The sequence below is a fragment of the Toxorhynchites rutilus genome, chromosome 3, assembly GCF_029784135.1.
Source record: "Toxorhynchites rutilus septentrionalis strain SRP chromosome 3, ASM2978413v1, whole genome shotgun sequence".
Lineage (NCBI taxonomy): Eukaryota > Metazoa > Arthropoda > Insecta > Diptera > Culicidae > Toxorhynchites > Toxorhynchites rutilus.
This window is the reverse complement of record NC_073746.1, coordinates 58091809-58114824: the sequence shown is the minus strand read 5'-3', so window position 1 is coordinate 58114824 and position 23016 is coordinate 58091809. Positions and strand designations below refer to the sequence as shown.

Here is a 23016-nt window from a genome sequence, read left to right as displayed (position 1 = left end):
AGAAAAAAATATAGGAGGTTGTGTCCAAGATACGACCGCATTGTTGACGTAGAACTACGCTGTTATTTTATGTAAGTCGCTTGTTTATACCTTCGGATATTATTCTATAGTATTGTGAAATTTTAGAAACAACTGCTTAGTAGAATAATCTCTTAAATGTTTTCTCATTGTAGAATCAGTTAACGATAATTGATTGATGATTCATTCTTGCCCTCACCAAACAATACACTAGCTGATCATATATCGCAATTAATTTCATGTCAATGCATTGAAAATTTACGTCGAATGCAATTCCGGTGGCCTTTTTCGCAATTGACATAGACTCGGCTACAGTCAATTATATACATGTGGCACCAGCACCATTATTCCACATCTCATAACTACATCAATATATCTTTGGCACCGCGAGGAAACAACAACAATGACAACACATACAAGTATCAAATATCATGCTACATGTTATTTAGTATTGCCTCAGTGGAATTGTACCTCTAGGCATCGTTCGTACAACGTAAACCAAGCGCCAAACAAGCGTTCGCCATAGCACGCATACAAAGCCATATATTGGTGGCTTGAAACTACTAGGAATATTAACACTTCTCATCATTTTTATTCTCAAAAGAAAAGATTCTGTTTATATTACTGGCCTCGAAAAAAGTTGCATTACTTTCTCATGCTCGAGATAAGCGCAGCTGCCACCCTTAGTGGAGGAAGTGTTTCTACTGGCAAGCGAAACCTAATCACATACAACATATACAACATTCCAGAACGATATTTACTTTCTTGGTGTCTAAACAAGTGAAATAAACTCTTTTTGTTAATATCAACAACCTTGAAAACAGTAGCATTGCTTTGTTATGATCAAGATTAGCGCAATCCTAGTTGAAGGCAGTTTTGCGACTGGCACGCGAACCCAAATAACTTATAACATTCCAGTACGACATTCAAGATGCTTGGAATTCTCCAAATGATTTTTTGGCGCACAACCTTGATGCCTGCTTCGCCATAAAGTCAGTTTAATGCATTCATGCAATGTCAAAGGCACCAACGAAGCCCTTATGATGACGAAAAACAAACAATGTTAACTGCTTGGAAAAAGACTGAATTATGCCACACAGCTTGTACTCTGCTGTAACACCCATCGATGCGAATTCGCTGATGAGTTTGTCAAGAGCGACCGCCTTCACCACCAGTGAGGGAGCTTGATTTTGGTTGCTGCCTGGGTAATAGCGTTTACATTTTCGTCCGACGCGTCGTAGTCGCCTACTTCGCTGTTGTTCGATGCGGTGTCACACTCGCGGAGGCTCGGTTCAGTGCGAGCGCTTTTCACTGCACCAACATGCCGTGCTTCACTAGATGACGCTTGCCTCGAAATTTGATTGCCCCTGGCAATGCGTTCGCTTTTTTCAGTGCTCGAGCCAGCCTTCCTCTTCTTCTTACTCATCACACACTACGCGAAGCGTCCAATTTATGACGCGGAAAGAAAAACACACGATACGAATAACGCCAAAAACGAACTGAAAAAACCACACGACGATATCCAAGTTGGATTACCACTGGTGGAGTCCAATCTTAGATCGAAGCGCAGCGAAAGCAAAGTGAACTGGATTGCTCAACAGTCCGATGCCGAATGAAAGTATGCCTCAGCGAGATTCACTGTTTATACTCTAGGCAAGTATTCCCCTTCATTGTTCTTCTTTTCCTTTGTCCACGGAGACTTTAAATCCTATTTCCCCTTCGCTGCTCGTTATTGACAGCTCTGTTCGGGAAAGCACACAAATGGACAGATCAAATGTATGGGAAAATGGAAACGCTAAAAGTTTTCATGTATTTTAACCATTTACAAACCAGGAGATTCTAATGTATAGCATATTAAACAAATCTTAGGGATTTTCCGATTCGTTTACTAGAGTAAATGATCTTGGTTTGTCCAATTTGGGGTGTTTTTACGCAACTAGTAAATGCAAATCGATTTTTCTTCATGAAAATCACACATAATCGATACGAGTTTGGGTTTGTTGAAAAGCCTCAAGTCTCTAGTTGCTAATACTACCATAAGGTGTTGAAATTATTCAAATTTTTATGTTTTTTAACGATTTTCCTTAAAGAAGAATTATGATCATGGTTTGACCACCTCTGATCATGGTTTGCCCAAAAAAATGATCATGGTTTGTCCGGTTTTAGAAATCTCCATTTTTGAATGAAAACATTCGAATTCACAATTAGATGTTGCATTTATCATTGCTTGAGTTTACTGTCATCATATTGATTCATTCATAATTTAGGCTTTCTTCAGAATATTGCCTTTTCTTGGGCATTTTAGAAGTGTTCACCTCAACACAATCAACACAGAAAAACCATACTTCTGCTATGCGAGAAGCACACCATAAACAAACATAAACAAACTGCAGCGCGCCAAGCGGTTGCCATAGAAATCATGTGGACAAAACAACATTATTGAATTGGACAACTCATGATCAGAGTTGAGTTCATCAAAATGCGTTAATTTAATGGTTTAGATATGTAAATCCGATACAAATGCTGAGCAAGCATGATGTTTACAATATTTATAAGTGTTGTAATCCAGAAAAGGTCTGAATGCGTACCAAATAATCATCTGGTGATCGATTAAAAGTTAGCTCGAATGAGGGGCGCATTGACACAAATAGAAGGTGTATTTTATAATCCTTTAAAACATGTGATTTCGTAAAAATATACTATCAAACTACTATAAATCATGTAAAAGGCAATTTTATTTATATGTTTCGAAACATTCGAAGGCCTTATTTGACACAGGAGCGCTGAATTAGAGCATTCAAAAAAGTGGGCAAACCATGATCATATTTTCGACTGGACAAACCAAGATCATTTACCCTATGTAAATCGCCAAAATCCGTTCGCGGCAAAAATAGTTATTAACGTTAACTTTATTTCATAAAAACGTGACCTGTTTCCTGATTTGGCACCCTTAATGAAAGACGTAGTTCTTCGTCAAGAAATTTCACTAGATCAAAAGTTGTCTAAGAAAATATGTTTGGTCTTCATTTAATAAATCATCCGCAATTTGGGCCTCGCAGGAAACCCAAAAACAGTGCATTGGGCGACGAACGTGTGAAACGTGTCGCATTACAGGTCTGTCCAAATAGCTAATACCAGGGACAGACATACAGCTGTACTAGCGTTGTACGTGTACAGCGTTGTACAGGTACCATCGTAGCATGACAGACATACTTTGGTTGTACATTGCACCGCATGTCAAACTGACAATCAAAAATTCGACCAATTTTCACCACATGTTTCAATGAAAAAGTTTTTTATTTAGCGTCTGAAACATCAAACACAACAAACAAGTATCCAATCTGAGTTATTAACTCAAGAGAAAGTCAATGAAAAGAATATTTACCAAGTGTTTTGATTCAGTTTGTTCATGCTACCCACCACTAACCATTTGTGGCGCTGCGCACAGTACAACTGTAGCCATGTACAACGGTGAAACAGGTCGGTACAGATACAGCGATTGTACCGAGATGCTTGCATGGTTCTAGCGCTGTACATGGTGACAGACATACATTTTTCGAAGTACAGCGCAAGTACAGCTGTATGTCTGTCATAAGTATAACTGTCGCATTAAATGTAAATTACTAAACATGTTATTCTATTTTTTTAGAACAACATTCATTGGAAGAAAATTTATACAACCGCCTTCACACCCCCTCGATTAACTTGCATGCAATATGAGCCCCTTTGGAGTTGTTCCAGCAAATGCATTGCAAACCAGGGGTACGACTAAAACGTCAAATCCCTCATATTGCCAGTGTACCCAATATTGCTGCGGTTTACTGACATTTTGGTTCAATCAATTACTGTTGTTTACAACTCGGTCCGGTTATATAGTCGAATAGTGGCTAACTTTAAACTCCATGTTGAATGTGAACACCTCCATGTGAAACCGAAATATGAAAATCGCTCATGCAGTTAGAATAAAGCAGCGCATTTTTCGATTTCAATCCTCGTAAATGATATGTTGATAAACAAATGACGCCATATTGATTTTGATTTTGGGTAGCCTATATTCAATTGATGTCTAACCCCTGTTGCAAACCCAGTTTGACATTTTGTATATTTTTCTTTGTGTATTTTTCTCTGCAAAGATAGCACTACTTTCTTCACCATTTGTTTACTTTTAAAATTAGATGAATTTTAAGCACCGGTAGGACTTCTTTACGCAACAAACGAAGCGACATTTTAGCGTAATCCCCGCTAAGCCTCCTATTTGAAGGACAACGCTAAACGTTTAATAGAAAGAAAAAAAATCATTCGCGTCGATGAGGTTTGGCGATATAGAAAGGAAAATGGGAACCAAATAAGGATTTGTCCAAATGAGTTGGATGTATGACGCAGAGGAAGTATTTTACTTCAAAAAAATCGCTACCTCCCACAAGAAAATCCCAAAGATAATGGCGCTTAATGGTTTCCTGGAGTTTTTCCAAAAGGAGAAGGTAAATATTACAAGGGATTAATCGAACATTCTCATGTTTATCGATTTGTTTTCTAGACTTTTCGACCCAAGAAAAAATTTAGCCAAGGAACCATCCGTTACTCGCTGCACAAACAAGCCCATGCCAGTCTACAATCAGGTATTAATTTAAAGGATGTGGTCAAATTACCAACGGGAGAAAATATGAACGACTGGCTAGCGGTACACGTAGTGGATTTTTTCAATAGGATTAACTTGATTTACGGCACAGTATCGGAGTATTGTAACGAAACCACCTGTCCGACGATGAGTGGTGGCTCGAAGTACGAGTACCTATGGGCGGACGGAGAAATCTTCAAGAAACCCACGCAGCTTCCGGCCCCACGCTACATTGCGTTGTTGATGGATTGGGTAGAGAACCAAATCAACAACGAAGCCCTCTTCCCGGTGTCTACTGATGTGCCATTTCCGAAGTCATTTCCAACTCTTTGCAAGAAGATTTTGGCAAGATTGTTCCGGGTTTTTGTGCACGTGTACATTCATCATTTCGATCGAATCGTCAGTATTGGTGCGGTAGGTTAATGTGATGTGGACATCGCGTGAGAACTATGTTATTATATAAACGCTTTTAAATGATTACAGGAAGCCCACGTAAACACATGCTACAAGCATTTTTACTACTTTATTCAGGAGTTCGATTTGATGTCCGCCAAAGAGCTGGAGCCACTCTCTGTGATGACTGCTCAGATGTGTAAAGATTAAAGACAGTTGATGATTAGAATAGATCCGATAAAAAAATTGTTCAATTTGGAATGATTCGTTCGGTTGCTCGATTGGTAGTCTAGATTGTTTATTTGCCTTGAATAAAGAAGAATTGGACTAGAAGAGTGAAAATAGTTGTTTTCTTGATGTGCAATTTTCTTGAAGTCGAATTTAATTTGTCTATTTCCCGATAATGCAATCCAATTGAACCACGATTATCCGTAGAGATGAGCTGTAATGTTACCACGGATAACACAATAAAAGACTAAAAATGAGGAGCAAACACAAAAAAAAAATATTTCAACATGAAAACTATGTTTTATTAATACAGATCTCATTAAACTATCAATTTGTAAGGTCGTGTACATTAGTTGGCAGATAGAGGTAGTGGGGGCAAAGTGGTCACGTGGGGTAAAGTGGTCACCTGCTTGTTTGGTAGTATAACTATTGACTATTGACACCGTATTGATAGTCATCTTATGTTTGAAGAATTTCATGACTTTTAAGTCATCCTTTACTTAGTTTTGTGCGTTTCGAATTTATGAAATTTCTAGTGAAATTAAGTTTATTTGACCTGATATTTTCGACAAATCAATTGTTTGGACGAGTGTTCATATATTCTAGGAGAGGTGAACAGATATTTTGTTCAATTTCAGCGATTATTTCGCATATTTCACATTTCGTTGTTTGGGGGGCAAAGTGGTCAGTGAAGGATTACTACTGACAATGTTCTGTTTTCGAAAACTGATATACCTTAACATCTTCTGCTCATTCCTCAATCGATAGTTGAAAGAGCCGGACGCTTATTGTTCGCGTCTCTGCTACAAATCGAAGCTGGTGAAGTTTTTTTTCCCCTCCGCCAAAGTGCCTTTGGTTTTTTTTTCTTTGACCGTTCGTGGCAAGATAAGTGCCGTTAATACCCGGAACAGCGAGGAAGCAGCACCTCTCCGGCAACGCCGGACCGGCGATCTGTGAATTGGTTCCAGCGGCATCGATTTCATCATAGAGAAGTATAATCAACAACAACTTTTGCCGTCACGCTATTGTGTTTACCTCGTAGCGTGCGGTGTTGTATAGCTTCGAATAGGGGTGTTCAAGGTTGTTCGGACACCGCAAATTAGTATTTTGTATTTTGTTTTTTTTTTTGGAAGAATTTTTTTTTTGAGATATATATATATTTATATATTTTTCTTAAATTTAAGTTAATTATTAGTCTAAGTTAGTTTTAAGTTGAGCTTTTGAGCGCGCGTGCGTGTGTGTGTGTGTGTGTTTTTTTTCATAGACGGTTGCGCACCGTTTGCGCAACCGTTATGACATCTACCGATGCCATTGTTGCGCGGACGCGCTATTATCAATCGACCTCAAAGGGACCATGGGTTGTTTTCTTTCGGCCCAAGGGAAAATCGTTGAGAACTCTTGATATTTCAAGAGATTTGCTGCGTCAATTTTCGGGCGTCTCGATACATAAAGAGAGACCGGATAAACTGCGTGTAGAAGCACTGACTTTTGATGTGGCCAACAAGATTGTTGACCACGAAGCTTTTAACAGGGAATATCACATCTACATCCCTTCTCGAGAGGTGGAGATAGAAGGCGTAGTAACCGACGCGAGTCTGAGTGTCGATGAATTGAAAAAAGCTTCGGGTTCTTTCAAAAACTCGATGATAGGTGATCTTGTAAAGATCCTGGATGTTAGAAACCTGCATTCAGCATCTTTGGAAGAAAACAAAAAAGTTTATAAGCCCTCGCACTCTTTTCGGATTACTTTCGCAGGTTCTGTTCTCCCAAACTATGTGAAAGTAGAAAATATTTTTTTCCCAGTGCGCCTGTTTGTACCACGGGTTTATAATTGTACCAACTGTAAAAAGTTGGGACACTCGTTTAGCCACTGCGGCAACAAATTTCGTTGCGGTAAATGTGGCGAGAAACATAGTGAGGATTCTTGCACACAAACAGTGGAAAAATGTGTCCACTGTGGCGAGAATCCTCACCCTCTACAGGAGTGCCCGAGGTACAAACAGCACTCCGATAAAGTGAAGCGTTCTATCGCTGGACGCTCCAAGCGGACTTATGCTGAAATGCTAAAGACCGCATCAGCCGCTCAAGATGAAAACCAATTTTCGGTTTTGTCATCTCAAGAATCGGACTCTGATTCTGATGAGGGTCATATTACGGCTGCACCAGAATCTTCAATAAAGGATGAATCATCAAAAAGAAAGCTCTCTTCACCAACGGTGCACCGTAAGAAACCTAAAGTGACCCTCGGAAGATTGTCTAATTCCAAGGGTAATAGTAATAAAAAAACGAATCCGAAGGCTCCTTCTCAGCCAGTTCCTGGTTGCAGCAAGGATTTTACGTCATTACCCAGAGAAGAGAGAAATAAAAACGCTGCTCCTCGAACTTCTCGTAGAAAATTCGCGTCTAATCGAGGATTGATAGGTTTTTCGGACATTGTGGACTTCATACTAAACACGTTAAAAATTCAAGACCCCCTCAGAAGCTTTATTTCTGCCTTGCTTCCATCTTTAAAGTCTTATCTTAAGCAATTGACTGCTTCATGGCCCCTCCTTGCATCAATCATATCATTCGATGGATAATTCCCCTAGCGTAGTAGAAGATATGATCAATGTGCTACAATGGAACTGCCGTAGTCTAGTGCCAAAACTAGATTCGTTCAAATTTTTACTTCAAAATTATGATTGTGATATATTTGCCCTCTCTGAAACATGGCTTTCTTCTGACACTGAACTCAACTTCCACGATTTTAACATTATTCGCCTGGATAGAAATGATTCTTATGGAGGAGTACTTTTGGGGATCAAAAAGTGCTACTCTTTCTATAAAATTCCTCTCCCAGCTCTATCAGACGTCGAAATTGTCGCGTGTCAAATAACTGCAAAGAGTAAAGAACTTTGCATAGCTTCAGTATACGTTCCTCCAAATACTAACATTAGCCGTAGTCATCTTTGGAATCTAGTCTCGATTCTCTCATCCCCAGTTCTAATTCTGGGTGATATGAACTCTCATGGTACTGGGTGGGGTGATCCTTATGATGACGCCAGAGCGGCTATTTTTTACGATTTATGTGACGATTTCAACTTGACTATCTTGAACACTGGTGAAGCGACACGAATTCCAAAACCTCCGGCTCGAGAAAGTCGTCTCGACCTTTCTTTTTGCTCAAGCTCGTTATCATTGGATTGCCAGTGGAAGGTCATCAATGATCCCCATGGTAGCGATCACTTGCCAATCAGTATATCAATCAAGTGTAGCCCGCAATCCACTGAACCATCTCGAGTTCCATTTGATCTAACAAGGAACATCGACTGGCAAAAATTTGCAACGGCGGTAACAATCGGTGTCGAATCAATAGATATACTTCCACCATTGGAAGAATATCGATTCTTTGTCGATTTGATGTATAAAAGCTCACTGGAAGCACAAAAAAGAAAAGTTCCAAATGCTCCGTTTAAAAGAAAACCAGCCACTCCTGGCTGGGACGATGAATGCACAAAATTGTATTTGAAAAAATCTGATGCTTTCAAAGCTTTTCGTAGACATGAAACATCCACACACTTCGAGGAATATTCAAAGCTTGAAATACAGCTGAAACAATTAATTAAAGCAAAAAAACGCGGTTACTGGCGCAATTTCATTGAAGGTCTTTCTCGTGAAACCTCAATACGTACCTTGTGGAGGGTAGCTCGCAACATGCGTAACCGCTCATCTACCAACGAGAGTGAAGAATACTCCAACCGATGGATATTCGATTTCGCGAAAAAGGTCTGTCCAGACTCAGTTCCAGCCCAACATACTCTTCGAGAAACGTCTCCGAGCAGTGGACCTCTGGACGGACCATTCTCAATGCTGGAATTTTCTATGGCTCTTCTTTCATCGAACAACTCTTCACCCGGAAGCGATATGATTAAATTCGTTCTTCTAAAAAATCTTCCCGATATCGCGAAAAGACGCTTGCTAGACTTATTCAATACCCTACTAGAAAACAACATTGTGCCACCCGAATGGAGACAGGTCAAAGTAATAGCAATTCAAAAGCCTGGCAAACCAGCGTCTGACCATAACTCATACCGTCCGATTGCTATGCTCTCGTGCATTAGAAAATTGTTGGAGAAAATGATCCTTCGAAGACTCGATCAATGGATCGAGACAAATAATTTGCTATCAAGTACACAATTTTGACGGCGCCAGTGGTTGTATGGTTAGCGTAACAGCCTCACAATCCGATCGGCCTGGGTTCAATCCCAGCTGGCGTCGTTGGGATTTTCTGAGGCGAAAAATCTTTGGTTACGTCTTCCTTCGTAGCGGAAGTAAAAGAAGTTGGCCCGGCTCATGAGTTGTTGAGTCTGATAGGTAGGAACAGGTGGAGTCGCCTCCCTGATGTCGGTGATTGGCACTAAAGTGGCGGAAATAGGCCGACGAAAAATAAGCGAAGATAAAAAAAAAAAAAAAAAAGTACACAATTTGGGTTTCGCAAGAGCAAAGGAACAAACGATTGTCTAGCGTTGCTTTCTACAGATATTCAACTGGCCTTTGCGCACAAGGAGCAATTGGCTTCAGTATTCTTGGATATTAAGGGAGCTTTTGATTCGGTTACCATAGAAATTCTGTCAGACAATCTGGACAGATGTGGACTTCCTGGAATTTTGAATAACTTTTTGTACAATTTGTTGTCAGAAAAGCGAATGAACTTCACCCTTGGACAACTGACAACTTCCAGAAATAGTTATATGGGTCTACCCCAAGGCTCATGTCTGAGCCCCCTTCTTTATAATTTTTATGTGAAAGATATTGACAGTTGTTTGGCAGAACAATGCACGCTTAGACAGCTTGCAGATGATGGTGTGGTTTCCGTCAGAGGTCTCCATGCCGAAAATTTGCAAAGACCATTGCAAAATTCCTTAGATAACTTGTCTTCTTGGGCAAGGAACTTAGGGATCGAATTCTCGCCGCAGAAAACCGAACTGGTAGTGTTTACTCGAAAGCGGTTCCCAGCCCAATTGCAACTTAAGCTTTTGGGCAGAAGCATTACCCAATCATTGACTTTCAAGTACCTTGGTGTCTGGTTTGATTCAAAATGCACTTGGAATACCCACATTACGTATTTGAAGCAAAAATGTCAAAAGAGGGTCAACTTCCTCCGCTCGATTTGCGGCACGTGGTGGGGAGCTAATCCGGGAGATCTCATAACACTTTATAAAACAACTATTCTATCCATTCTGGAGTATGGCTCTTTTTGCTTTCTCTCAGCAGCTAAAAGTCACCTTGCGTATAGCTCTTGGCTGTATGCACTCAACGCATAACATGAGTCTCGAGGTTCTGGCAGGAGTAACTCCTCTACAGAACCGATTCTGGGAACTTTCTCTCAGAATACTGGTGAAATGCGGAGTCACGAACACACTTTTGATTGAAAACTTTGAAAAAATTCTTCATCTAAATACACAATCTCGGTTTATGAGAATTTACCACCACTATATTTCGTCATATATTTGTCTTCCATCGTTTACTCCAGACCGTGCTCACTTCACCATCAGCAGTTCCTCAATTGAATACGATCTGTCGATGAAACAAGCAATACTTAGAATCTCAGATCAGCTTCGATCAACTTACATTCCCCGTATTTTTAACCGAAAGTACTCAAAAGTCAATTGCATGAAAAGATACTTCACTGATGGGTCTCGCCACAATGGATCCACTGGCTTCGGTGTTTTCAATGAAAATTCGAGCGCCTTCCGTAAACTGCAGGAACCTTGTTCCGTTTATGTTGCTGAGCTGGCAGCAATCGACTTCGCATTGGGGATGATCTCCAACAAGCCTGCAGACCATTACTTCATTTTCTCGGATAGTCTCAGTTCGCTTGAGGCTCTCCAGTCGATGAGAACTAGTAGGCACCCATCTTATTTCCTCACAAAAGTGAGGCTGCAGATGAGTGCACTGATCGAAAGATCTTATAAGATAACCTTTGTATGGGTTCCCTCTCATTGCTCAATTCCTGGGAATGAGAAGGCGGACACTCTAGCAAAGGTGGGTGCCCAGGAAGGCGAATTGTTTGATAGACAGATTTCATACGATGAATTTTTCCAATTACTGCGTCAGAGTTCCCTCTTGAGTTGGCAAACCGATTGGGACACTGGAAGTCTTGGGCGGTGGTTATATTCAATTATTCCAAAGGTTTCTTCGAGAGCGTGGTTCAAAGGTTTGGACGTAAGTCGTGACTTCATTCGTGTAATGAGTAGACTTATGTCCAACCACTACTCGCTAGATGTGCACCTCCACAGAATAAATCTTGTTCAAAACAATGTCTGTCGGTGTGGAAACGGTTACGATGACATCGATCACGCAGTTTGGCAATGTACGGATAATTACGCAGCCAGAGAGTACCTTTTGAATGCCCTTGAGGTCCAAGGAAGACAACCCTATGTTCCTGTTAGAGACGTGTTGGGAACTCGCGACATCTGCTATATGCAGTTGATCTATATGTTTGTGAAACGGTCTAGTATAAGAATTTAATGCTTTTGTGTTTTTTTTCTTTTTCGTTATTAGTTTGTTTGTATTGTCCCCTCATCTCACCGTCGCCCACCCTCGACAGCTAGTCGAACACCAGATGCTATCCCTGGTCATTATGCACAATGCTACAGTGCGTGCGGCAACCCTCGGTTGAGACAATGATACCTCATATCCATATCCCTAACCTGACCCGTCCCACAAAAATTGTTGCCCTTCTAACCTCGAGTAAACCGCGAGTAATCGGTCAAAACCTACTAAACATAGATTTAAGATGAAATTTTTGTATAAACAAAACTTGAGTTAGCGGCTCCGCAAAGCTTATGCGATTGAGCCTTACAAATAAACGAATTGGAAAAAAAAAAACCTCTTCTGCTCCTAAAGGGATCCCTTTTGTGGTTTTGACCCAGCAAAAATATGCCACCCCAACCAAAACCAAGCCTCATTATTAAAAACGTTATGTGTTTCCTGCTACGTTTCTGTACGTATGAGAAAATTTCAACTAAGACTCTAGGTGAATAGGCCTATACTTTGTCCAACTTCCATAAGACCACCCTGAAAATATTTCATTGTAACACAAGCAGTTAGAATTTCAACAAGATATCTTCATATATTGTTGAATGTTTAAAATAAATTATTTTTTCTCTATTATAATGCCTTTCAACACATTTAGGTTGGTTCGTCACTTTTACTTCCATTTTTGGAAGAATGTCGGGAGTGAGAAGAACTCGTGGCCTTTGCGTGAGCCTCCACATTAAGAATAAAGTATATTTATTGTAAATTTCGTTCAAAAGAGTCGTTCGTTTATTTGTTGGGCTTAAATATGATAATTTCATTTCCCTCAGAGTAGATTCTGCGTACAAGGATCTTCCTAAGATATTCAACAGGATTCAAGTCTGGAGAGCGAACCGGTCAGTCCAAAATATTAAGTTTTTGGTCCTTAATCCATTGCTTAGTTTCCTTGCTGATATAAATAGTAGCATTGTTTTGCTGGAATGTCAATTTTTCGCGATGATATTCACGCAAAACGATAGAAGAGACGATTCCAGAACATGTATGTAATCCTTGCTATCCATTTTGAATGATGTGAAAGCTCTTGAGCTTTCCAGTTGTACAAAATCTCGCCCAAACCATGCACGAGCCTTCACCAAAATTCCTGGTTGCAAAATACTGTTCCTTCCTCCGTAAATCGCGCTAGTACCCGTTAAAATCATCAGGCCCATCCTAATTGAGCTTTTTTCGTCAGTGAAGATAACCTATACATTGAAGAACTTTTCGTTATGGTATATAGCAAAATGTATTCTTTTAAAAACACTCTTTGTCATAACATACCACGCCACACTGTCGGTTCATGTGAGATTTGGCAAAACTCAGACGTCTTCCGATGTGAGATTCTGTATGATTAGGAGCTTTGACCTTTTAAGCCGTCTTCATGTAAGGACTTTTAACCAAAACTTGACGAATTGTCTCCCGGGAAATATTAAAATTCAAAGATTGCTTTATTTGCATAAGCGATTTCGAGATATTCGAAGCTGTTCTAACTATTTTCCGCTTATCTCGGTCAGAGAGCTTCGATTTACGTGGAGCTCTCTTCTTCTTACCGTATTCTTGAGGATTCGCAAAATAGTTGAGTACTACTTGATGGGACCGTCCAATCCGACGAGTTGATAGATTGATTTTGTTACGAGCCCTCGGTCGAAGCATCTCACAACGCAGACGGAGCGACAGAAAATTCGCCTGATAGCGAGAAACGTCAAACGACATAGGGTTGAGCGTTTTGTTATAACAAAAAGCAATAGGATAATCAAAAGAACTATACAAAGTGATCGGACTGAATAGAAGTTTTTTAAGTGCGATTCACATACAACTTCCTCGCCACGTTCACGTTCCGTCCCGTCACGTTGCGTCAATTATTCTTCCAAGCAGTTCTTATGCAAACATTCACATACACCGGCAACGGAAACTTCGACTTGCCGTTACTGGTGTATGTGAATGCTTCAATAGGAATTGCATGGAAGAATAGTTGACGCAACGTGACGTGACGGATCGTGAACGTAACGTGGATGTTGTATGTGAATCGCGCTTAAAGTGATTTAAATCTTATGTGCTGCGTGAATTTAACGATTTATTCTTTCTTGATATTGTACATTAGTCGGTTATTTAGTGGCTAACCGCAGACTCAGAATTTATAAAACTTGGACGAAATATAAGCTAATTGAAATATTCAACTCTGTTGTCGAAAGAGCCTTAACATTCATAGGAGCCCACGCAAGCAACACGTGACGCAAGTTATTTTTGCACAAAATTATCAGGAATTAGAAAAGCACTAGACCTACGTTTCATTGAATTATAACTAAACCCATAATTGCATAAACTCATGAATTTGCAGTAAGTTTTTATACGTTCTGCGTTATTGAAGAATTCGGATTTTTTATTCCTGGTCATCGTTGAACGCACGTCAACAGATTGCGTAGTTCGAAAGTCTCCAGAGACCGATAATAAACACGAATCGCACCGACAACAATTCTTCTTTTTAATTTAGGAAGCAATTTATTATCTAATTCTCAAGCGGGATTCAATTCGATCTAAATGTTTGTGGTACATTAGGTCGTTTCAAAAGTTCGCCTCCTAAGTGTCTGACACCATGCTGAATGGCATATCACCACCTTAATGCTTTTCACACAGATGAGATGCCTCATCATGCATAGGTTGCTATTCCTGGCATCCATTGTTTCATTCATATACTCACACGGAGAAACTGCGTCCGCCATGCGTTACCACTATCACTATCGCACGCAAATTGATGGTACTCCGCTTAGCTTCCGCCACTCGGTGACCGCTTCGCATACGCCCTTCATGAACTCTATCGTATACGCATCTTACGCAAACTGACGGGGCTATGCTAAGCTTAGGTTCGTACCTAGATTTGTTTTTGGGAGGGTGATTGTTCAACTGACAAAGCGTTCACCGTGTTTGGTGGAACGCAAGGCGGAGCAACGTCTCGTCAGCCTGCAAATGGGGTGTACACGACAGGGTGAAGCGACAACCGCTAACTCCCAGCAAAATATCAGCCTCGATCCGGCGAAACCTCCTTCAACTGCTACAAAACTTGCTCACTTCACACAAAATTGCACCAACCAACTGGCGAAACTTTCACTCCACCAGCGTGAAGAAATATTGTGACACCAATTGCGACGCTGGTTCAGTCAGAAGAGCCGTTTGCCTCCGCTACTCGCCAGCTTGTCGTTCTCACTCTTCTACCGTTGTATTGGTGATCCTTCTTCATCGTCAATGATTCGCCCGACTGTAGCGATGATGTTGCGTGAGAACGCATGTTATGATACATTATGAGGTTTTGCATGAGAGCTTGTGTTGTGTTGGGATTTGTTGTGATGCTATCATCATTACTGATTACTAATGTAACAGGCTACTTGATGTACTGCTAATGACCTTGCCCTTAGGGACTCAATTACTCCCACCATTGACAACGGTTCCAGCACAACCCGTGGTTCAGACAATGGGAGGATATGCCTCGATTGTGTCATGTCAGGCGGACTTGACGCTACTTGGGGGTTGCTAGTTGCTGATTGGGCACCTGACTTGCCCTCAGTGGTTCAATCAAAACCCGTGGTTCAGTAATTGAGATGACATGCCTCCACAGACTCGTGCTCCTGTGGTCGAGTGGTTGGCGTCCCACATCACCATATGTCGAGGGTTCGGTTTCGATTCCCGTTCTGGTCGGGGGATTTTTCGTCAAAGAAATTTCTTCTGGCTTGCACTGTGGTCACGCGTATTCTAGAACTTGCCATTCCAGAATACATTCAAGGCGTTTTTTCCGGCATAGAAATCTCAATTAAGTACTACTAATAAAAATGACGCAAGTAATGCCTACGTTGAGAAGGCCAAAGTTCCACTGGGAACGTTAGTGCCATCCAAGAAGAAGAAGAAGCCTCCACAGTGTAACAGAGCTAAATAAAACACAGCCTTCTCGGTCAAGAGGTACGATACAAGGGAGAGAGAATTTATTTCAACGCCTGCTTATGTTTACATTGCAGCCTACTCCGATTCATGCCTACTACACACTGAATCATATCCAGCGGATATGAAGCAACCAGAGGAGTTGGCAGTAGCTGAATCGATTGAAGCGGTTCAATCACAACCCTTGATTCAGTGATCAAGATAACATGATCGGCATCGAGCGGTTCAATCAGAACGCGTGGTTCTATGATCGGAATGACATGCCGCCACTGAGTTATACAGTAGTCGTTCGCTAACTGGTTCTGGTTTAACTGGGCGAACGTTAACTGGTACTTGGACCAGTTAAAAAACAGACTTTCGTAAACAATCGACGCCATATTCAAAAGGAAGATTTGTTGTGAGGGCAATTGGAATGTAATTTGAAATGTTATGAAAATTGACACTATTTTCGCATGACAAAAACATTGATTAAATTACAGACAAATAATTTCCTCAAATTATATTTCATACCTGTTGTCGCACTCAATGCGAAATTTCCATTGGAATCCTTTTGTTTATCTAATTTCATGATCAACGCGAATCAAACAGTTCATTGGAGTTTTCCTCGATTTTATTTGACGTTTTACACGCCGGACCAGTTAAAACGCGAATGTCGATAACTCTTTCCTTTTCGCCCAGTTAGCGAATGTTTACTGTACTCTGCGAACAGTATGCGAATGGCCAAATACTGTGGCCTGGCGCCCACAGGTTCCGCTAACGACAGAGTATTTTAAGCCCCCTCGGCACGGATACCCTGGAGTTAGGGTTACCCACACGATGTTCCGGAGCTTGACTCCACGCTGCACATTTCCGGGCTTGCAATAGGCAATAGAGTTCCTCAATAATTTTATGTTTCTAATCATCAAGCGAGGCCCTCTACAGACTGAGGGAAGAACCTAGAACGGGTTCGAAGCAGACTACATATGCTCACTCTGAACAACTGCGCCCATCATGCGTTATCGCTATCGCTATCGCACGCATATTGACGGTACTCCGCTTAGCTTCCATCACTCAGTGACTCGATGAAGATTTCATGATTGAGTTCATCGAATGCTGCTGAAAAATCGATGCAGATAGCATAGACCTGCTTGCGATCTTCAATTATTTTAACACGTTGAGCCCCGCGACGGGTCCTGGGGACTGACACTGAACTTTTATCTTGTTCGCCCCGGTCTCATCGAACCGATGGAGACCTTTGCGTTTGGAGAGTGTCGGCACTGGGAACGACAAAGTTTGAACATGATTTTTAGGAAGAAAAACCTCACTATCGGTGGTTCGCAGGGACCGATGAGGGGACCGAACGCTAAGTTCATTGTACGGCTCCTATCCCGGTCGGGGTCCATTATGTTAATGTTGAAAATTGATGCAGTTGGAGCTTTCTAAAATAAATATGCGTTTGCATTTGGTGCACTCTTTTGGAAATTAAATTGTAGGCTAAGGGGTGTGCAATGTATCAAAACTTTCGGATTTTTCAGGAGGTTCAACCTTGTTTTGACTTAACCTGTAATGTTGATAGCAATAGGCCCAGTATATCAAATTCCTCTTGCGTAATATTCTTTGTCAATGTATTGTATACTCAGAAGATTTTTATTTTGGTTATTTATAATACGAACTGACATATAGTATAGCTTTCATGCAGTTTGAATTTGCCAATTTGATGTTTATTTTATTATTCTTGTTTTATTTTGACGTGGGACTACGTCTAACTGGAATATATGGGGGGTAAAATGAAAACCTAAACACAGAACATGCAGGAAAAAATGAAAGATTTCGAATGCTTATAACTCGAACATCCCTTACCGGATCGGAAAGATGTTTGCATCAATTAATAGGGAATATTTCTACGCATCTATCGCAATGATTAACTTTTATTTTTCATCAGATAAACAATTGAATAACTGTAAAATGTTAAGCGTTACCTAAACGCCCTAACTGCCTCGTTTTGATTGGCCCGATATGCGGTTTCCCCAACACAGCCATCAAAACCAAACAGCTTTGCGGAAATCGACATTGCAAATACATGAAAGTATGGGAACTTTTGTTCTCGCCGAAAAATCTTCCCTAACACAGACTTCAAAGCCACGCAGCGTTGGAGAAATGGGCATTGCAAACAGATGAAAGTAGGGGAGCTTTTGTTCCCACCGAAATGTGTTCCCTAACAGAGATTTCAAAACCAAGGTGCCTAGAGGATATCGGCATTAAATTCATGCAAGTCGGGGGTATTTTTGTTCCGAGTGAAATGTGTTTCCAAACTTCAAACCCATGTAGCGTGGGGAAATTAACATTGCAAATTCATGCAAGTCGGGTATATTTTTTTTCCAACTGAAATGTGTTCCCCTAACACAGACATCAAATCCATGTAGTGTGGGGAAATTGACATTCATGCAAGTCGGGGGTATTTTTGTTCCGGTTGAAATGTGTTTCCCCACCACAGACTTCAAATCTAAGTTTTCTGGGGAAATCGGCTTTGCAAATAAAGGCAAACTGCGAGTACTTTTGTACTCGCTTGCTTTTGTGCAGACAGGAATATGTTTCCTTACCACGACCTTCTAAACTTAGGAACGGGGGAAAATCGTGCAGACACTAGAGGCGAAGTTTCAAGCAAATTCGCGGTTCGAGAAGTACGTATACTTGAGAGATGCAAACTTCAGAGGGAAATGTAAAATAAAATAATCGTTCGATAATTCTTCCGTTCTCATATTTTGTCCTTGGCATCACGCCAAACATAAAAGAGAGCTGTCATTAAATTTACTTGTAACGAAGAACGTAATCTATCACAATGAATGCATTAACCTCACATGGCATTTGATCAATCTTTTTACTCACAAAGCAAATATATTGAATTCAATTGAATTCGGAAACTGTTTCAATCAATCAAGAATTCAATCAATACGAACAAATGATTGCTCAGCTAAGGTAGTCCCACCCTTTGCGGGTAATTCGTCCCCTTGCTATAAATAGTAGAATAAGTTGAAATGTAAATACACTATAGATATACGAATAGATTTATGAAATGAGTGTTCATCAACATTGTTACAATTTCCTTATATCCCATCCTTCTCCTAAAAATATGTCACCCTCCTAAACTCGAGTACACCGCGAGTAATCGGTTTCCACCTTACTAACCATAGATGTAAGAAAAACGTTTATATATATATAGTTTTAAAATTATATTTAAGAATTCGGCTCCTTTAAACTTAAGTAACTGAGCCTGTAAAAATAAACGAATTAATAAAAAAAGGTAGTCCCACGTCAACCTTGCGGATATATCATAGATATAACCCACCCATTTTTTATATACACAAATTTGCTAACATTTAGTCTTTTAGATCAGTTCAATATAACCTAATTCTACTTCTATACAAATATTACAGAATCTTGTTGACGTCTAGTTCTATCTCAGCGTTGTTTGCGTTTTATTCATAACACCTATCCGATACAATTACTGTTCCTGATAACTGTTATATATGTATCTGTGTATATAACGACATTTTCTCAACTATCATTGCTAATAAATTTTTAGTTTATAACCAGTGGATAGAAACCAGGAAACTAATGAGTACAGATGTAGTGTTTCTATTATATTAAGCTACTATTCCGTTGTAGACCTGCAAAAGCTGTCGCATCAACCACTCGGCAACTCAGATAAGAGACTGCCTCTTAGAACCTATGCGACGGCATTGGAATTCAAATGGTTTTTGATATAGTTCAGCAGCATTGCTCGTGTCCCTTTTCCAAAAATATCTAATGCTTTCTTAAAGTTGTGCACCACTTGCTCCGACTTGGAATCGATTTGGAAGACTCCGTCACTCTTTGATTCTACCACAAGAAGATCCAGCAGGTAAAAACACCCAACCACGTATTCGGGACTCATTATTCCGAAGCGCTGTTCGCGGAGCGTTACAAACTCGTGCGCTAGCTTTTTCAGTGCTTCGAGGCATCTTTCATCAAGACCGGAAAACGGTAGATATTGTAGGAAAAGCATGTGTAGAAGGGTGATTTTTGATTCATGGTACTGGGATAGGATCTTCTTGCACTTCTCATATGCGTCTAGTGATTTCACGAAATCTCCGTATGAAGCTGTAATAAATAACCACAGTTAGAAGCTTGGATTAGTTAAAAATGCATACTTACTATTTGAATCGCTTGACAACGCACTGGCAATCACCTGGAAGCATGAACAGTCGATAATACGCTTACACAACGGACATTTTATGTCTCTTTCAAAGGGATCGCAATTCTTCTCCACCATGAAACACTTTCCACATTTAGAAAACGGACATTTGAATTGTTCATACATTTCCTAAAATTCGTATCACAAATTTATATTTACTGTATCGACATAATTCTGGTTCTGTTAGTTACATAAGCTTCGTCGTTTCCGAGCACGCATTCAGTACATTCACAGTCAAAAGAATATTGCTGTCGCAATGCAGATCGTCTGCTCTTTCTATCCATCAACTTGTAGCTCGGCCCGTAACTGTTGAAGATCTCTCCGCCTGGTTCGATATCGCGTGTCGCGTAGACCGTGAGGACGTTGTTACTGAAATGGTTTCGTATGTTCGGGTTGCACGAATGATTGAACATGCTGACCCGGGGAAATATCCCTGTGAAAACCCGTGCGCTCTCAAAGGACACGTGAAGAAATCCAGCTTTTATGTCGCAACTTTTAGCCTCCAGTCGGCTTTTCTCGGAGATACCAGTCCACCGCAGATCGGTGATCCCGTGCCCGTTGCATATCAACTGTCCGATGTGACGGAAAATCACGGCCGCAAAGTACAGTGTCCAATCATTTTTCGACATCATGTTCTCTTTTTCTCTCAAATGATTGAAAATCATTGTGTATTCGCTTAAATATGTTCCCAACATATATGCGGTCTGCGAAGGCGAATAACAATTTGTTTTTCCACAAAATCAGTACTTGGCATTAAACTCACCATTGAATAAAGTACCATGTCGGTTAAATCCATATGCTCAATGTTGGTTAGCAAACCGAGGACTTTTCCGTACGGATAACTTTCCTGTTCTGTCTCGACTGTCTTCAAAAGATGCTCGAACATCTTCTCAGGCGTACATTGATCCACTGTGGCTATTTTTTGCATGCTACTTTCAAACCCATCCAAGAAACATCGCATTCCCAGATGGGCGATACCAATCAGATACCACAAATGTTTTTCATACCCTGGACACTCGAACTGATGAATTGGAACATGTGCCTCGCGACATTTTATACTACAATAGCAGGCTCCACCACATGCGCTACACCTAGAACCAAGTTGGTGAGATTCGTGTCACATGGAAAATGGTCGTAGTTGCTACTCACGGAAATGGAACGACGTTGACGGTAGCACAATACTGGCAGTCGAATTGCGGTAGATTATCACAAGAACTGACATCATAAACGGGAATGAAAGATACTGATTCCTCCTGCACGATCGGTGAATCTTTTTCGATTCTTTCCTTAGTGACCATAAACCTGCCATGAGAGACGTCTGATTTTTCCTCAAGCACCGGTGTATTGATTTCAATCGAAACTGGATCGACCGATTCTTCTGAGATCGCTATCATTGTGGAATACTTTTGTAATGTTTTCACTGAAAAAATCAAATATGTTTTTATTTGCGCAGAACCCATGAATAAATTTGTGCGAACCTACATCTCTCCATTTCATAAGTGGCCAATTCCTTTTGCTGTGATCTATTACTTATCTCTGCGAGAATTATTTCCAACGCATCCCGGTCGCGTAGCTGAAGCGCACATTCCGCCTGGCGGAATAAAACACGCAGTCGGTTTTCCTCCGGGTATGCTCCATTTAAGGCAAGCTGACAATCATCGAAAGCTTCATGGTATTTCTTCACAGTCATAAGCACCATTCCACGATTTGCATGCGCTAAAGCCAATGCTACCGAATTGGGTGGTGCACTGAAAATTGCACATGTATACTTTTCCACGGCATCATGCGGGTTCTGGCGCACTCGGAGGGATTGGTTTCCCTTCTCGCGATACTGGTGAGACTTTTCGTCGTTATCGGTCCGGACCTTGGGGAGCTTTTCCAGCCATATTCGGCAGAGTTTGCTGAAATTGTTATAAAAAAAGTGATGAGTATATCTGTCTCAATAGATACGAAAGAGTTGTAGAGATTTGTTATATCAAAATTACACAAGAATATTACTATTATTTTTTGCTGGCTAACAAACAAATAAATTGATCTTACCTGACTTGTGGAATAGCATCCAACTTACGAATTGTTTCAACTTCACTTTCATATTTCTGGATAGAACCCAAAATGTTGTACTTCTCTACGATCCTCAGCGCCGTAACATCCCATCCGTTTTTGGCCATATTCCTGCCAGAAACGTGATTTGCTCCTTCGCAGTTCTAGTAAATAAATCAGTACGAGTGGGTACTTTTTAGTTGTACCTTCAAACTTGTTTGCAAGATGCCAGATGTTATGCGATCAGCCATCCGTATTACAAGTGCTGCCAGCAGAGCACAAAATGTGAAAAACAGTGTTCAAATCATGAATTAAAAATTTATGATCCATTAATTCTCGCGTAACTTTTGAAAATTTTCAAGGTAAGTAATGTAAACAAATCGAGTTATTGGATGTAGATAATTAGGTTTGAATCATTGAATCGCATAGAAAAGCATCTCTCCTTTTTATCTTTTAATGATCGATACAAAAATGTCCAATGTACATATTCAGATTTAAAGCCCTCGACTGTTACTTCAGACGCCTTTCTCCACCGACGCTTGAAGTGTTCAGAGTTTAGTTTTAGTCATTTAGTTAGTTAGTTCGTTAGTATTTAGAGGCTGGAGTTCCCGTGAACATGAACTTCAACAGGTGGTGGAATAGTATGATCATTTCATGGTGAACAACATTGCGAACAAAGAACTCAAAAAATCGTGATGAATAAAATGTTTTTGTTCACGTTCACGTTCATATTAAAAGTTCGCCAGTAAACGTGAAGTAAATAAACATCGAGCTTCAATAACATAATTCGGATAAAATATTCAGTTGTTCACGAATTAACCCGAAGCAACGAAGTTTCTCAATCCGTGCAGAGATCCGATTGAATGAAATTGCATCCATATGGAAATTTTTACTGAAAACTCGAGAGTTGTTTAACATATCATTTTACAGTTCACGGCGAAATAATTCTCAGAATGCCTTGGGACATTTGAACGTGAAAATGAACGGGGAAATATTTTGACGTCTATATTCACCACTGTTTTCA

At 40.4% G+C, this 23016-nt stretch overlaps 2 protein-coding genes across 2 annotated transcripts; one reads left to right on the top strand and one right to left on the bottom strand.

Annotated features, from left to right (window-relative positions):
* Window positions 1-4125: 4125 nt before the first annotated feature.
* LOC129777498 (MOB kinase activator-like 3) lies at window positions 4126-5362 on the top strand. Its single transcript, XM_055783789.1, has 3 exons — window positions 4126-4499; window positions 4556-5050; window positions 5120-5362. Exons 1-3 carry the CDS (start codon window positions 4380-4382, stop codon window positions 5237-5239), a joined length of 735 nt encoding a protein of 244 aa, XP_055639764.1. The 5' UTR covers window positions 4126-4379; the 3' UTR covers window positions 5240-5362.
* An 11698-nt stretch (window positions 5363-17060) lies between these two features.
* On the bottom strand, window positions 17061-22189 carry LOC129777127 (SET and MYND domain-containing protein 4). The gene is made up of 7 exons (XM_055783205.1): window positions 21993-22189; window positions 21435-21853; window positions 21102-21372; window positions 20716-21043; window positions 20144-20656; window positions 19913-20081; window positions 17061-19858 (listed from the first exon to the last, which is right to left on the bottom strand). The coding sequence occupies exons 1-7, from the start codon at window positions 22118-22120 to the stop codon at window positions 19446-19448; spliced, it is 2241 nt and encodes a 746-aa protein (XP_055639180.1). The 5' UTR covers window positions 22121-22189; the 3' UTR covers window positions 17061-19445.
* Window positions 22190-23016: the final 827 nt, after the last annotated feature.